This window comes from Geotrypetes seraphini, chromosome 2 (genome assembly GCF_902459505.1).
Source record: "Geotrypetes seraphini chromosome 2, aGeoSer1.1, whole genome shotgun sequence".
Classification (NCBI taxonomy): Eukaryota; Metazoa; Chordata; class Amphibia; order Gymnophiona; family Dermophiidae; genus Geotrypetes; species Geotrypetes seraphini.
Window position 1 is genome coordinate 198,367,497 of NC_047085.1, and position 16,618 is coordinate 198,384,114.

Consider the following 16,618-nt stretch of genomic DNA (forward strand, 5'->3'; position numbering starts at 1 on the left):
AGAAAAGCAACTTTTTTTTTTTTTAATTTGGAGGTGAAAGTTACTTTACAGTAGTGGTGTATCCTTGGTTCTCATTGTAGGAAAGGGGGAAAAAGGTGGAGCACCTCTGGCTATGGGAGAGAAGTGGTCAGGTTCTTGCAGTGGAGAACAGAGAAACTGAGGATTTGTAACAGACTAGGAGCTGGGGATTTAGCCCATATCCTATCTTTCTGGAATAAAAACTTCTGTTTTTAAGCAAAAAACAAAAAAATAAAAAAACAAACAAACAAAAAAAAAAACAATAAAAAAATAAAAAAAAAAAGGACATTCGGGGACTGCTAGCTGACAGACCTATGTTTTCTTTCAAGCGCACCAGAAACATCGGCGAGTTAGTTAAATGCACGCCCAGGGAATGGGGTCCCATATGGGATGTGGCAAATGCCAATGGTGCAGTTTGGCACTGACAGGCCATACCTGGGTTCATCCCGATACAGGCATTAAATATTTCACTGATATTTCCACCACTTATGATTCCACTTGTGTGATATATTTAATTCAATGCCCTTGCAAAAAAATCTATGTGGGGCGTACTATGCGGTCTATCAAAGTTCGCCTAAATGAACATAAATCTCGGGTACGTACTGAGCGTGACACGGCCCCACTTGTTAAACACTGGCAGTTAATGGGACACAAATGGTCTGAAATTAGATGGAGGATAATAGATTTGGTGACAGCAGAGTGGGAGGGAGGCAACATGCAAAAGGCTTTAGCTGTCAAAGAACAAAGGTGGATATTCAATCTTAAATCCTTAATCCCACAGGTCTGAACGAGGAGACTGAATGGCTGTCAATTCTCTGATGTTTTGCTCACTTTCTGGCTGTGAATGTGCCGGTTGGCTGATGCTGTGCCGCATACGGAGGCATTGATGATGTCATACGCTTCATCATGTATGTTGGGCCAGCTGTATTTAATAGCTCAGTTCATCTTCTGCGGCCATGTCTAACTCTCGTGTTTGCCCCCACATACGGTAAGCGTTTCTGTTCTTTCTTTTATAAAAAAAAAGGTAAATTGAGGCAATTTCTGCTTTATGTTGTTAGATTTTGATGGATATAAGGCTTAGTGATCTCTAACTTTGTCTTATAGTATTCCTCGACCCTGAAGAAAGGTTTCATTCTGAAACATGCATGTTGGGAGAGGAGAATACAGGAGCACTTCAGTATAAGTTAAACAAAAATAGAATGATTTAATAAAATATGAATAAAGATTGGACTCATGTAGAGTTTAAGCAACTGGCACTGTTTGCCTGATTGCTACCCGAAGGTCCATACAAAAATTATTTGAAAAACAAAGTATCTGCTAGTATAAAGCATTAATAATGAAGACACAGTAGGAAGGAGATGAGATACTAAGAACTAACCTCTGTTTAACAACTTAAAAAAGCTCTCAAAGAATGTGAAGCAGGTAGCTCAGCAAGACCAGGCAGACAGGACTCTCCTGGCCAGAGAAAGGCAAGGCATAGGCCAAGAACCTATGGAGCGGCAGTGCCTTGAAGCTTTGAACACTCCAGAGCTGGAACTCCCAGAGGAAGGTATGGCGATAGCAGAGTTGGAAATGCCAGGAGCTGAGTCCCTGGAACTGATGGACAATGGACAGATGAAGTAGCTACCAAGGAACTGTTTGAGAGAAGGTTTTGTTGTTGTTGTTGTTGTACACCAGTGGGGGCTGGGCTGGAAGCAGGCTGGAATTGTGCACAGTATTAATTGAACTGCTCTACACCAGCTGGGACTGAGCTTGTAGGAAGCTGGTGTGTGGTTTTTTTTGTTTTTGTTTGCTGCATTGCAAGAGAGTGACTGGCAGAATTGGGGAGGGTTCATAGAAGACCTTGGGTAGGGAATTTTGTGGGTGCTTGTTAAAAGTGAACCCAGCCATTCGGTTCCCAGTTCGGAATCGGTTTGCTGCTAAGCTGATTGTAGCAAGGGAAACTCCCTGCTATGATCAGTTTAACATTCGTGGCAGGGAACCCATCCCCCCACTCCCGGGAAGACTACCGGCAGGAGGGATACCCAGACCCTTCTGCAGGAACCTCCAAAGCCACCCCACCCCTGAATGTCTACTGCCTCCTGCCGGGGGGATGTCTTGGGGTGGTGGCAGGAGGAATTGGGCACTCTTCCTGCCGCAGACATTCAGGGGGTGGCTTTATGGGGGGATGGGTTACCTGCCGTGGCCGCTAAACTGATCATGGCAGGGAGATTCCTTTGCTGCGATCAGTTCAGCGGCCACATCTATTTGAAATGTAGGCGAACATTTCAGGTGTCTATTATGGCCCTAGGGAGACACTAGGTCCGCTTAAGCTCGCCTAAGGCCCTTTCCAGGTGAAACCACACCCAGCCTTGGATGAGCTTAGGTGGTCCTATGCGCCTCTCTAGGCTCACGAAGACGCCTACAATGTAGGCAGCTTGCTTCAGGATGTTTTTTTAAAAACATGCATCCAGATTGGCTGGTTAGACAGTGGTAGGATGCCTACTGCTGCCTACAATCGGGATGACGTTTAAAGAATTTGCCCCTTAATTCAGTGAGTTTCCAGTTTTTTCGTATCATAGGAAAAATAGCTTATGAAAATAATGGAAACTTGCTGGACTAAGTGTATATCCCTCGACGGAGACTACATTGTTTAACTTGATGTTTTACCAAACTTTTCAAACCACTCTCGTAAAACACCATATCTATCTGCAAATTTTAATCTCTAATTACTAATTAATTGAAGTTATTTCCAGAATCATAAAGAGACACTGAATATGACAGATGCAAAAATTTAAATAACATTTCAGTCAGTACTTTGAAACTCTTTTGGTAAAAATAAACTTCCAAACCAATTTTTGAATATTTTCCCATTCTTCCTTTCCAAACTCTTCTAGCTCAGAAATATTCTTAGGTCTCCTTACATGCACTGCATGTTTGAGATTATCTCAGAGACTCAAATATTCAAATCTGTGAGTTTTGTGCTGAATTTTCTTGTTGTAGGATGGTCCATGATTGGCCTGTTGTACTTGTTCAGAATATTTGTTCTTTATATGATTGTTTTTTTATTGCAACTGTGCTGTATCATGACCTTGTTTCCAAGAAGGAGTTGCTGGAGGGAGGTATCCCTGAGATAGAGTGGTGGGATTCCTATATTATCCCCAATGGGCTCGAACTAAAAGAAGAAGTGTTATCAAAACGAGAAGAGTTCTTTGGCATCACAAACCTTGTGGAGCACCCAGCACAGCTAAATCCACCAGTCGACAGCGATTCACCAGTGACTCTTGGAATGTATCTAACAAAAAAAGAGCAAAAAAAGTTACGGCGCCAGACGCGGAGAGAAGCTCAGAAGGAAGTGCAAGAGAAAGTTAGACTAGGTCTTATGCCTCCTCCGGAACCAAAAGTGCGAATATCGAACTTAATGCAAGTTTTGGGGACTGAAGCTGTTCAGGATCCCACAAAAGTGGAAGCTCATGTGAGAGCTCAGATGGCAAAGCGACAAAAAGCTCACGAGGAGGCAAATGCAGCCCGAAAACTGACAGCAGAACAGAGGAAAGAGAAAAAAATGAAAAAACTAAAAGAAGACATTTCACAGGGCGTTCATGTGGCAGTGTACAGAGTTCGGAATTTGAGTAATCCAGCCAAAAAATTTAAAATTGAAGCGAACGCCGGACAGCTGTATCTTACAGGAGTTGTCATCCTGCATAAAGATGTGAATGTGATCGTTGTGGAAGGAGGGCCAAAATCACAAAAGAAATTCAAACGTGTTATGCTACACCGAATAAAATGGGATGAACAAACGACCAGCTCTAAAGGAAAAGATGACAACGGATCTGATGAAGAATCGATCGTAAAGGGAAACAAGTGTGTCTTGGTCTGGGAGGGAACAACAAAAGAACGCAGCTTTGGTGACATGAAATTTAAACAGTGCCCAACTGAAAACATGGCACGGGAACATTTTAAAAAACACGGAGTGGAGCATTATTGGGACCTGGCTTTAAGCATGTCTGTGTTGGAAACCACAGAATGAATGTGCTCACCTACCACCCAGCACAGATAGATCTCTTATATGGAAAAGCTCCAAACGCAGAGGGAGGACAAAAGATAAAAGCCCCTACCATGTAACACATACAAATTTAAAACTTCAAACATGGTTTGGTACAAAAATGTCTTGGCTACAGATATTTCAGCATCAAACACTGGTCCTGTAGGATACTGTTAACAATTGAATATTGGTGCGTTATGCTAACATCGGCATCCCATTCTCTGAAAGAAGTTGAAATAAGACAAGTGGAAAATATCTATTTTTGGTAGTATTTATACCTTGTGTTTTTCAGTATGGTTGTCTTGGATTGTGACAGATTTACAAAGATTTGTGTTTATATAAAGCAGTGGGAGACCTTGTGTTTCCTGAATGACTGCCAGGTGGTAGGATAATAAAAACACCACTTAGTCACTCAGCCAGGTATAAAACAAGACAGGAAGAACAAATACGTAAATGGTTTCAGGCCAGAAGCCACTATTGTCCTGCTGTATCTCTTGGGTGGCTTGGTTCATGCACCCCTTCCCTGCTATTGAACCTCAGCCTATCACTGGCCATTCTCCAAAAGTGCACTGAGGCCAACCCTATCACCTCCATCTTTTTTTGCCATTAGATTGTAAAGAGAGCCATTAGCAAATGCATACTTTTCCTTTCCCATGATTGCTTCTGGTAAGTAGGCCAAGTTGTATACAGAAGCTCTTTGAATTATCTACACACAACAGTACTTGATTCTAGCTCCTGTATAGAACACCCTTTTTTGTGTAAAAGAACCATTTTCCAGCAGGAAATGCTATTGGATGCTCAGCTGACCACCCCATGGCAATTGCATTGCGACACCCAGGTTTCTTTTTGGTAATGACCACTAAGGGAGCTGGAAGCTATCATTAGCTACGCCCTACCATTTTGAATATGTGTACCATGCCTTTCTCGCCCTAGATTGACCTATTGAAACCAAGAAAAGCAACTTTTTTTTTTTTTAATTTGGAGGTGAAAGTTACTTTACAGTAGTGGTGTATCCTTGGTTCTCATTGTAGGAAAGGGGGAAAAAGGTGGAGCACCTCTGGCTATGGGAGAGAAGTGGTCAGGTTCTTGCAGTGGAGAACAGAGAAACTGAGGATTTGTAACAGACTAGGAGCTGGGGATTTAGCCCATATCCTATCTTTCTGGAATAAAAACTTCTGTTTTTAAGCAAAAAACAAAAAAATAAAAACAAAAACAAAAAAAAAAACAATAAAAAAATAAAAAAAAAGGACATTCGGGGACCGCTAGCTGACAGACCTATGTTTTCTTTCAAGCGCACCAGAAACATCGGCGAGTTAGTTAAATGCACGCCCAGGGAATGGGGTCCCATATGGGATGTGGCAAATGCCAATGGTGCAGTTTGGCACTGACAGGCCATACCTGGGTTCATCCCGATACAGGCATTAAATATTTCACTGATATTTCCACCACTTATGATTCCACTTGTGTGATATATTTAATTCAATGCCCTTGCAACAAAATCTATGTGGGGCGTACTATGCGGTCTATCAAAGTTCGCCTAAATGAACATAAATCTCGGGTACGTACTGAGCGTGACACGGCCCCGCTTGTTAAACACTGGCAGTTAATGGGACACAAATGGTCTGAAATTAGATGGAGGATAATAGATTTGGTGACAGCAGAGTGGGAGGGAGGCAACATGCAAAAGGCTTTAGCTGTCAAAGAACAAAGGTGGATATTCAATCTTAAATCCTTAATCCCACAGGTCTGAATGAGGAGACTGAATGGCTGTCAATTCTCTGATGTTTTGCTCACCTTCTGGCTGTGAATGTGCCGGTTGGCTGATGCTGTGCCGCATACGGAGGCATTGATGATGTCATACGCTTCATCATGTATGTTGGGCCAGCTGTATTTAATAGCTCAGTTCATCTTCTGCGGCCATGTCTAACTACCGGAATGCAGGAAGTGGTTGGAAACGCTGACTCCTGGCAGTTGGTGACTTCCTCCACAAGAAAACGCAAAGGACCTAACTCTGTCTCTTTTTCCCCCATACAGGACAGCTCAACATCGACACCTCATATCGCCCTGAGGAACAGATATCAGCTGCTACAGGAAGGTCCGGAGAAAGAGCTACAAGTAGTTGTTCAGCAGACGGTTCCAACTCCGGAATCAACAGTACAGCCCACCCCTAAGAAGCGCAGAGTGGTGGTCATCGGAGATTCGCTGCTGAGGGGCACCGAGGGACCAATCTGCAGACCAGACCTACAATCAAGAGAGGTCTGCTGTTTGCCAGGGGCCAGGATCCGGGATGTCACTGCTTGCATTGACAGACTCATCAAGCCCCGAGACCACTTCCCCATGGTTCTAATCCATGTCGGAACCAACGACACCGCAAGGAGCAGCCCGGACATCATACCTGAAGACTTCAGGGCCCTGGGGGAGAAGCTGAGGAGGATGGATGCGCAGGTAGTCTTCTCCTCGATTCTCCCAGTGAGGGGCAAGGGCAGAGCCAGAGAGGATCGAATACAGAGGGTGAACGACTGGCTGCGAGGATGGTGCAAGGAGATGAACTTCGGGTTTCTGCACCATGGAGAAGCATTGCAAGGACTACAGGGACACGACGGGCTACACCTAACCAGAAGAGGGAAGAATGTCCTTGGACACCGCCTAGCCCGCCTACTCCACAGGGCTTTAAACTAGGTAAGTCGGGGGAGGGTACAGGCACAAACAACATACCAGGCGAACTAAAATGCCAATACATTTTTGAGGCTGAGGAAAGTAGTCACCGAAATTCTGGGTCAGGGGTGAGTGCACACACTTTTGAGTCGGGAGTAGGGTCACATCATATTTATGGGTCACATTGTAATTCCGGGTCTAGGGGGAGTACACACTGTAGTTCTGGGTATATGGGGAGTACACATTGTGGTTCTGAGCCTCAGGAAAGCACAAATAACACAAACAATGTTAAAGGTGTTCAAATAGCTCAAGCAGGAATATCCCCACTGAGACGTAACAAAAATATAACATGGAGGGCTATGTACGTCAACGCACACAGTTTAGGAAACAAGATCCTGGAATTGGAAACAGAAATAAGGAATGCCGACCTGGATGTGGTGGCGATATCCGAAACCTGGCTCACAGACTCCCACGGGTGGGACATGGTCATACCGGGTTACAACTTGCTTCGCCGGGACAGAGAGGGTAGGATGGGAGGGGGTGTAGCATTATATACTAAAGATGACATTAAGGTCACGAGAATCTCAGATGTCCAGTATACTGGGGAATCCCTTTGGGTTAATTTGGCCAGAGGGAAGGACAAATGCTTGTATCTTGGCGTAATTTACAGACCCCCAAGACAACAGGAAGACCTGGATATGGAAATAATCGAAGATATAGAAAATATCACCTTGCGTGGGGACACAGTATTGCTAGGTGACTTCAACATGCCTGATGTGGACTGGGTTACACTTACCTCTGCTTCCGGCAGCAGCAGGAGGCTATTAAACTCTATGAAAGGAGCAAGCCTCAGGCAACTGGTGTTGGAACCGACAAGGGATCAGGCAATACTGGACCTAATACTTACCAATGGAGAAAGTGTCACAGAGGTCTCGGTGGGCGACACATTGGCCTCCAGTGACCACAACATGGTATGGTTCAATATCAGGAAAGGTTTCACTAAATCTACTACACTAACCAAAGTCCTCAAATTCAAGGACACAAATTTCAAAGAAATGGGAGACTTCGTTCACCAGGCGCTACAAAGCCAAGAAGAAACCGATAACGTGGAAGACATGTGGTCGACTTTGAAAGCAACCATACAAGAAGCAACAAACCGCTATGTAAAATCAGTAAGTAAACGGCGAAGGAACAATAAGCCACAGTGGTTTACTGCGGAGATCTCAGACCTGATCAAGGAGAAGAAAAAAACATTCATCTCTTACAAACAATCAGGGAAGCAGGACTCTAGAGCAGACTACCTGACCAAATCAAAAGCCGTCAAAACAGCAGTCAGGGAGGCTAAATTCCTCATGGAGGAGTCTCTAGCAAAGAACATCCAGAAGGGAGATAAATCCTTCTTCAGGTATATCAGTGATAGAAAAAAAAACTCAGGCGGGATTGTACGTCTTAGGAATCCAGATGGAGACTATGTGGAAAAGGATTCGGAAAAAGCCCAACTATTAAATGAATACTTCTGCTCAGTCTTCACCCGAGAAGCGCCAGGGCTCGGCCCTCAGCTACAGACAAGGGTTGGCTCAGTTGACCCGTTTAGTAACTTTGAGTTTACGCCCAGCAGTGTCTACGGTGAGCTGTCAAAGCTCAAGGTTAACAAAGCAATGGGGCCGGACAACCTGCACCCCAGGGTGCTTAGGGAACTGAGTGATGTCTTGGCGGAGCCACTGTCCACGCTCTTCAACCTCTCCCTTAGTACAGGCAGCGTCCCGTTGGACTGGAGGACGGCTAACGTCATTCCACTGCACAAGAAAGGCTCAAAGATGGAGACAGCAAACTACAGACCAGTGAGTCTAACATCGATAGTGAGCAAACTAATGGAAACTCTAATCAAACACCAATTAGATAAGATCCTGGATGAGGAGAATCTACGGGATCCCCGACAACATGGATTTACTAAGGGGAGATTCTGCCAATCCAACCTGATCAGCTTCTTTGATTGGGTGACAGGGAAGCTGGATATTGGGGAGTCCCTGGACATCGTGTACCTGGACTTTAGCAAAGCATTCGATAGCGTACCACACCGCAGGTTACTGAGCAAGATGAGTTCTATAGGATTAGGTAACACATTGACGAAATGGGTTGGGAGCTGGCTTGGAGGTAGGCTCCAAAGGGTGGTGGTGAACGGCACCCCCTCCGAAATGACGGAGGTGATTAGTGGAGTACCACAGGGCTCAGTCTTGGGCCCAATCCTATTCAACATCTTTATAAGAGACTTGGCAGAAGGGCTTCGAGGTAAAATAACATTATTCGCCGATGACGCCAAACTGAGTAATGTAGTGGGCAAATGCACAACAGACGAAGATTCAATGCCCGACAACATGATGCACGACCTACTCCTACTGGAGCGATGGTCTAGGACATGGCAACTCAACTTCAATGCCAAAAAATGCAAAGTTATGCACCTGGGCAGCCAGAATCCATGCAAGTCTTATACCCTTAATGGCGAGATCCTAGCAAAAACGGTAGCAGAACGAGACTTGGGGGTAATCGTCAGTGAGGACATGAAGTCTGCCAATCAAGTGGAGCAGGCTTCGTCCAAGGCAAGACAAATCATGGGCTGCATACGAAGGGGTTTCGTCAGTCGTAAGGCGGAAGTCATTATGCCATTGTATAGATCCATGGTGAGGCCCCACCTGGAATACTGTGTGCAATTCTGGAGGCCGCATTATCGCAAGGATGTGCTGAGACTGGAGTCGGTGCAAAGAATGGCCACCCGGATGGTCTCGGGACTCAAGGATCTACCATACGAAAAACGGCTTGACAAATTACAGCTATACTCGCTCGAGGAGCGCAGAGAGAGGGGAGACATGATTGAGACGTTCAAGTATCTTACGGGCCGCATCGAGGCGGAGGAAGATATCTTCTTTTTCAAGGGTCCCACGACAACAAGAGGGCATCCGTTGAAAATCAGGGGCGGGAAACTACGAGGTGACACCAGGAAATTCTTTTTCACTGAAAGAGTGGTTGATCGTTGGAATAGTCTTCCACTACAGGTGATTGAGGCCAGCAGCGTGCCTGATTTTAAGGCCAAATGGGATCGGCACATGGGATCTATTCACAGGGCAAAGGTAGGGGAGGGACATTAAGGTGGGCAGACTAGATGGGCCGTGGGCCCTTATCTGCCGTCTATTTCTATGTTTCTATGTAACTCTCGTGTTTGCCCCCACATACGGTAAGCGTTTCTGTTCTTTCTTTTATAAAAAAAAGGTAAATTGAGGCAATTTCTGCTTTATGTTGTTAGATTTTGATGGATATAAGGCTTAGTGATCTCTAACTTTGTCTTATAGTATTCCTCGACCCTGAAGAAAGGTTTCATTCTGAAACATGCATGTTGGGAGAGGAGAATACAGGAGCACTTCAGTATAAGTTAAACAAAAATAGAATGATTTAATAAAATATGAATAAAGATTGGACTCATGTAGAGTTTAAGCAACTGGCACTGTTTGCCTGATTGCTACCCGAAGGTCCATACAAAAATTATTTGAAAAACAAAGTATCTGCTAGTATAAAGCATTAATAATGAAGACACAGTAGGAAGGAGATGAGATACTAAGAACTAACCTCTGTTTAACAACTTAAAAAAGCTCTCAAAGAATGTGAAGCAGGTAGCTCAGCAAGACCAGGCAGACAGGACTCTCCTGGCCAGAGAAAGGCAAGGCATAGGCCAAGAACCTATGGAGCGGCAGTGCCTTGAAGCTTTGAACACTCCAGAGCTGGAACTCCCAGAGGAAGGTATGGCGATAGCAGAGTTGGAAATGCCAGGAGCTGAGTCCCTGGAACTGATGGACAATGGACAGATGAAGTAGCTACCAAGGAACTGTTTGAGAGAAGGTTTTGTTGTTGTTGTTGTTGTACACCAGTGGGGGCTGGGCTGGAAGCAGGCTGGAATTGTGCACAGTATTAATTGAACTGCTCTACACCAGCTGGGACTGAGCTTGTAGGAAGCTGGTGTGTGGTTTTTTTTGTTTTTGTTTGCTGCATTGCAAGAGAGTGACTGGCAGAATTGGGGAGGGTTCATAGAAGACCTTGGGTAGGGAATTTTGTGGGTGCTTGTTAAAAGTGAACCCAGCCATTCAGTTCCCAGTTCGGAATCGGTTTGCTGCTAAGCTGATTGTAGCAAGGGAAACTCCCTGCTATGATCAGTTTAACATTCGTGGCAGGGAACCCATCCCCCCACTCCCGGGAAGACTACCGGCAGGAGGGATACCCAGACCCTTCTGCAGGAACCTCCAAAGCCACCCCACCCCTGAATGTCTACTGCCTCCTGCCGGGGGGATGTCTTGGGGTGGTGGCAGGAGGAATTGGGCACTCTTCCTGCCGCAGACATTCAGGGGGTGGCTTTATGGGGGGATGGGTTACCTGCCGTGGCCGCTAAACTGATCATGGCAGGGAGATTCCTTTGCTGCGATCAGTTCAGCGGCCACATCTATTTGAAATGTAGGCGAACATTTCAGGTGTCTATTATGGCCCTAGGGAGACACTAGGTCCGCTTAAGCTCGCCTAAGGCCCTTTCCAGGTGAAACCACACCCAGCCTTGGATGAGCTTAGGTGGTCCTATGCGCCTCTCTAGGCTCACGAAGACGCCTACAATGTAGGCAGCTTGCTTCAGGATGTTTTTTTAAAAACATGCATCCAGATTGGCTGGTTAGACAGTGGTAGGATGCCTACTGCTGCCTACAATCGGGATGACGTTTAAAGAATTTGCCCCTTAATTCAGTGAGTTTCCAGTTTTTTCGTATCATAGGAAAAATAGCTTATGAAAATAATGGAAACTTGCTGGACTAAGTGTATATCCCTCGACGGAGACTACATTGTTTAACTTGATGTTTTACCAAACTTTTCAAACCACTCTCGTAAAACACCATATCTATCTGCAAATTTTAATCTCTAATTACTAATTAATTGAAGTTATTTCCAGAATCATAAAGAGACACTGAATATGACAGATGCAAAAATTTAAATAACATTTCAGTCAGTACTTTGAAACTCTTTTGGTAAAAATAAACTTCCAAACCAATTTTTGAATATTTTCCCATTCTTCCTTTCCAAACTCTTCTAGCTCAGAAATATTCTTAGGTCTCCTTACATGCACTGCATGTTTGAGATTATCTCAGAGACTCAAATATTCAAATCTGTGAGTTTTGTGCTGAATTTTCTTGTTGTAGGATGGTCCATGATTGGCCTGTTGTACTTGTTCAGAATATTTGTTCAACACTCCCGAAAACAAAATCCCATCCAACTCCCTCAACACTCATATACCCGGAAACAACTTACATTCCCCAGACCGACACAACCTCCCTTACATGTGCCTATGTTAACATCAGAGCACTAGGACCCAAAACAGAAAACATAAAAAATTGGATAAAAACAGAAAAACTTGACTGCCTATTCCTCACTGAAACCTGGTTAACCTCAGACACAGACCCTAGAATAAAAGAAGTATGTCCGCCAGGATACAAAATAACAGTAACCTGCAGAGAAAAAAAAAGAGGAGGAGGACTAGCAATAATAATCAAGAACTCCCTAACTCTAAACATACTTGAAAAAACATCCACTCCGCAAATGGATTTCCTAGCGTGTCAACTCACAAACCCAACACTAAAAAACTCACTAAACTGCTTACTCTGCTACATAACACCAGGAAACTGGACCACAGTGAGACCTGAATTTGAAAACTTCATCTACCAAAACTCATTAACAGCAGAATATAACCTCATCCTAGGAGACCTAAACCTACACCTAGAAGACACAACATCCACACCAGCAAATAACTGTCTATCCTTCCTCAAAGCCTTATCCTTCCAGATCCTAAACCCACAAACCACCCATGAAAAAGGTCATCAACTGGACATTGCTGCATTCATGTCTCTCCAACCATCTAATCCAGCAATCCAAACTACTAACGGAACATGGTCCCCATCCCTATGGTCAGACCACTACACATACAACTTCAACATCAATTGGACTAAGACCAAACACACACCTCAATCAAAAAAAACCACATATACCACACGCAAACATATCGATCCAACCATTTTTTGGTCAAATGTAGACGAAACCATCCAAAACTGCGACCCAAAAAACTTCATCTCCCACTGGAAAAAGGTATCCACTAACATCCTTGATGATCTGGCCCCCCTACAAACCAGAACCAGCAGAAAATCAGACCAATGGTTTGATAATGAACTACTCCAACTCAAAAGACAGTGTAGAAGATTAGAAAGAAAATGGAGGAAAAAGAACCAAGATCAAACAAAAACCGACTGGAAAAAAATCAACAAACAATACAAAAATCTACTAAGGGATAAGAGGAAAAGCTACTATACTAATCTCATAGGCACGGAAACCCAAGATTCCAAAAAAATATTCCAAATCCTGAAAGAATTAACAGACACCAAACCATACACTACCACCACGAACACCCCTCCACCATCACCCACCCTCTTAGCAGAACACTTCAAGAACAAAATTACCAACACCAGAGCCACTCTCATCCTCAACCCATCCCATCAAAACTCAATCACAATCCACCCCACAGGAAAAGAGGCAACCGCAGCAGACAGAATTTGGACTCAATTCCCCAACATACAATGGTCAGAATTCAACAAATTCTACAAAAAATACAGCCATGCCTCCTGTGACCTCAACCATTGCCCCTCATATCTCCTTACCACCTCTAGTGTAAAATTCCGCACCATAATTCTACAATGGATTCAATTCACGCTCACAGAAGGCACATTCCCTGCTGACCTCAGCGAAATCGTCATCACCCCAATCCAAAAAGACCCAAAAGCACCACAAAACCACCCATCTAACTTTAGACCTATAGCCTCAATTCCGCTATATGTCAAAATTATAGAAGGCCTAGTAGCCAAACTCCTCTCCAATTACATAGATGACCACAACCTACTCCACCCCACGCAATCAGGCTTCAGAACAAACTTCAGTACAGAGACACTACTAGGCTCCCTTATGGATACCGTCAGACAACACCTTAGTACAGGGAAAAAAATGCTTCTCATACAACTGGACCTAACTGCAGCATTCGACTTAGTGGATCACAACATCCTTCTACAGATCTTAGACGCAATAGGCATCTCAGATAAAGTATACTCATGGTTTGAAGGATTCCTAAAACTCAGAACTTACAGTGTAAAATCAAACAAAGAAAAGTCAGAATCCTGGTCAAACCCCTGCGGCGTACCACAAGGATCTCCACTATCCCCTACCCTCTTCAATCTCTACACTGCTTCTCTAGGAACGCATCTGGACAATCTGGGCATAACCACCTATAGTTATGCTGATGACATCACCATCCTCATCCCATATGATCATTCTAAACCTACCATGACAGACAAACTTCACCAAACACTTGAAACAGTCACAACCTGGATGAAAAAACACAAACTTAAACTCAACCAAGACAAAACCAAATTCATCCTTCTCGAAAATGACAAGGTCCAAACCACAACCAACTTAGAAATAAACGCAATCAAATACCCAATCCAAACCACCATAAAACTACTTGGCATGACCATAGACAGATGCTGCACTATGCAACCGCAAATAAATAAAACAATTCAGAAATCATTCGCAGTCATGAGAAATCTGAGACAAGTCCGAAAATTCTTTGAAAGAACACAATTCCAACTTATAGTACAATCCCTAATACTAGGTATATTGGACTACTGCAACATCCTCTTCCTTCCTTGCCCTGTAACCACGATTAAACAACTCCAAACAATCCAAAATACAACTTTGAGACTCATCTACTCATTGAGAAAACACGACCACATCACTGAAGCCTTCATCAACTCACATTGGCTTCCAATCCAAGAAAGAATCCAATTCAAATTCTACTGCATACTATTTAAAACCCTACACGGAGACAGCCCATCATACTTGAATAATCGCCTCATCCAAGCACCCACTACCAGACACAGAAAAACACACTCCCCATTCATACCCCCCCAATCAAAGAAGTAAAAAGAACAAAACTACACGACGGCCTCCTAGCCACTCAAGCCGCAAGGCTGGACAACCAGATCTCCAACCTTCTGATGACCACTCCAGACTATAGGACGTTCAGAAAAGAAATAAAAACCACACTTTTCAAGAAATTCCTGAAGCAGCATTAACATCACGACCTCTTAGTAACCCTAAAACCGACATCTGATCTACCCATTACTGCACTAACAACAACAAAAGAACCTCCACTATGACCAACTATTAATTCTCTTACAAACCACCTCACCCTCAACAACCCGTTAATGTTTATAAAATCTACAACTTACCTATCTAGCCAATCATTGTAACTCTGTATTTCTAAATTAACCTTTTGTAATCCGCCTTGAACCGCAAGGTAATGGCGGAATAGAAATCCCTAATGTAATGTAATGTAATGTAATGTAATATGATTGTTTTCTTATTGCAACTGTGCTGTATCATGACCTTGTTTCTTTTTATGTATGCTCTTTATTGTTAAAATGAATAAAATCTTTGAACTAAAAAAAAATATATATTTTATATACCTTGCAACTTCTTTTCAGCTTCAGTTTTTTCACTGATTGTGGGACAACAGCTTTTAGGGTATGTTGATATTTAGTTGAATTCTTTCTTCCTTCTACCTTTGCAATATTTCCTGTACCACTGGCTACCATGCAACCCAAAACATACCAGATCTGTTCCCATGCCTGACAACTGACAAATTGCTCTTTTCTTCAAATGCTTCATTATTTTTTTTTTTCAAATGTATCTTTTTTTTTTGTTAGCCCTCTTTCATGTTTATCAAGGTTTACTTTTACTTGCTTTAGAAAGGACATTTGTGATGAAGTCATAGAAAAGATTTCTCTCTCTCAAGTAGAACAATGCTATACTGTAGACTTCCGGCCAACTGTTCTACTATCAACTAAAACTTTAAGCATTTTATTTGCAGTGATCTGTGGGTTCTGTTTTGTAGACCTGACCAATTTTTTTTTTTAAGTGGTTCTAGAAAAGATTTTTCTTGGTCTCTTAAATTTTACCTTCACTTCCACAGTTCCATGTAACTTCATTTTTTAAACAATGTTCTTGACAGTTGAAATTGCTAGGTGAAAGCTTTTGGAGATTTTTAGTGGCGTTTCCACTGCTTAGTAAGAGTGAATTATCTTTATTTTTAAATGATTGGACAGCTGTTTGGAGAAGCCCATAGTTGTTGAAAATAGGCAAAACAATTACAAACTGAACAGTTAAATTACTTATTCAATCATGGAGCTGTCTTCACATGACTGAAATCCTAAGAAGCCACTTAAACTTTTGGTCTTTATTAACAACTTTGAAGTAAAGAAAGTTGTAGTAAATGAACTAGAAGGGCAGCCAAAACTTTGCACTTGTCATATTCATATTTTCATTGTTATTGTCTGCAAATAAATTATTTTCACTGCTATTGTTCTCAAATAGTAATTCTGTATTAAAATTTGCTGAAAGATTTCATACATAATTTTGTATTATTTACAAGATGTGTCGGCTTCTCCTCGATGGAATTTATTGAAGCATACAATTTGTCCAGGGTGCCAATATTATTCAGATATATACTATATATATATATATATATATATATATATACATACAGTGGTGCCTCACACAACGAACTTAATTCGTTCCAGGAGCAAGTTTGTTATGCGAAAAGTTTGTTATGTGAAACGCGTTTTCCCATAACAATACATGTTAAAAAAAATAATTCGTTCTGTAGCATAAAATATGCTAAGATGACATAAAAAAAGATCGTGGAAGCTCGGGCAAAGCGGTCGTGGAAGCTCGGGCGACTTCGTAGTGTGAAACGAGGTTCGTTGCAGCGCCTGCGCGGATCGGCAGCGATCGTGGAAG

The 16,618-nt window shown here is 43.0% G+C and overlaps 2 protein-coding genes across 5 annotated transcripts in view; one reads left to right on the top strand and one right to left on the bottom strand.

Moving 5' to 3' along the window:
- Nucleotides 1–16,618, bottom strand: part of HIVEP1 (HIVEP zinc finger 1) — a 365,398-nt gene that overhangs the window by 85,246 nt on the left and 263,534 nt on the right. The gene's annotated exons all lie outside the window — the stretch shown is intronic.
- LOC117355772 (U4/U6 small nuclear ribonucleoprotein Prp3-like) lies at nucleotides 572–4,046 on the top strand. Its single transcript, XM_033934791.1, has 3 exons — nucleotides 572–613; nucleotides 1,420–1,637; nucleotides 3,001–4,046. Exons 1-3 carry the CDS (start codon nucleotides 572–574, stop codon nucleotides 4,025–4,027), a joined length of 1,287 nt encoding a protein of 428 aa, XP_033790682.1. The 3' UTR covers nucleotides 4,028–4,046.

Bases quoted from the DNA above. Each gene is read 5' to 3' on its own strand.
- LOC117355772 (XM_033934791.1), top strand. From the start codon at position 572: ATGCGGTCTATCAAAGTTCGCCTAAATGAACATAAATCTCGG. The intron at 614-1,419 runs GTACGTACTGAG...AACTTAAAAAAG, and splicing joins TAAATGAACATAAATCTCGG to CTCTCAAAGAATGTGAAGCA. The intron at 1,638-3,000 runs GTAGCTACCAAG...TTCTTGTTGTAG, and splicing joins ATGGACAATGGACAGATGAA to GATGGTCCATGATTGGCCTG.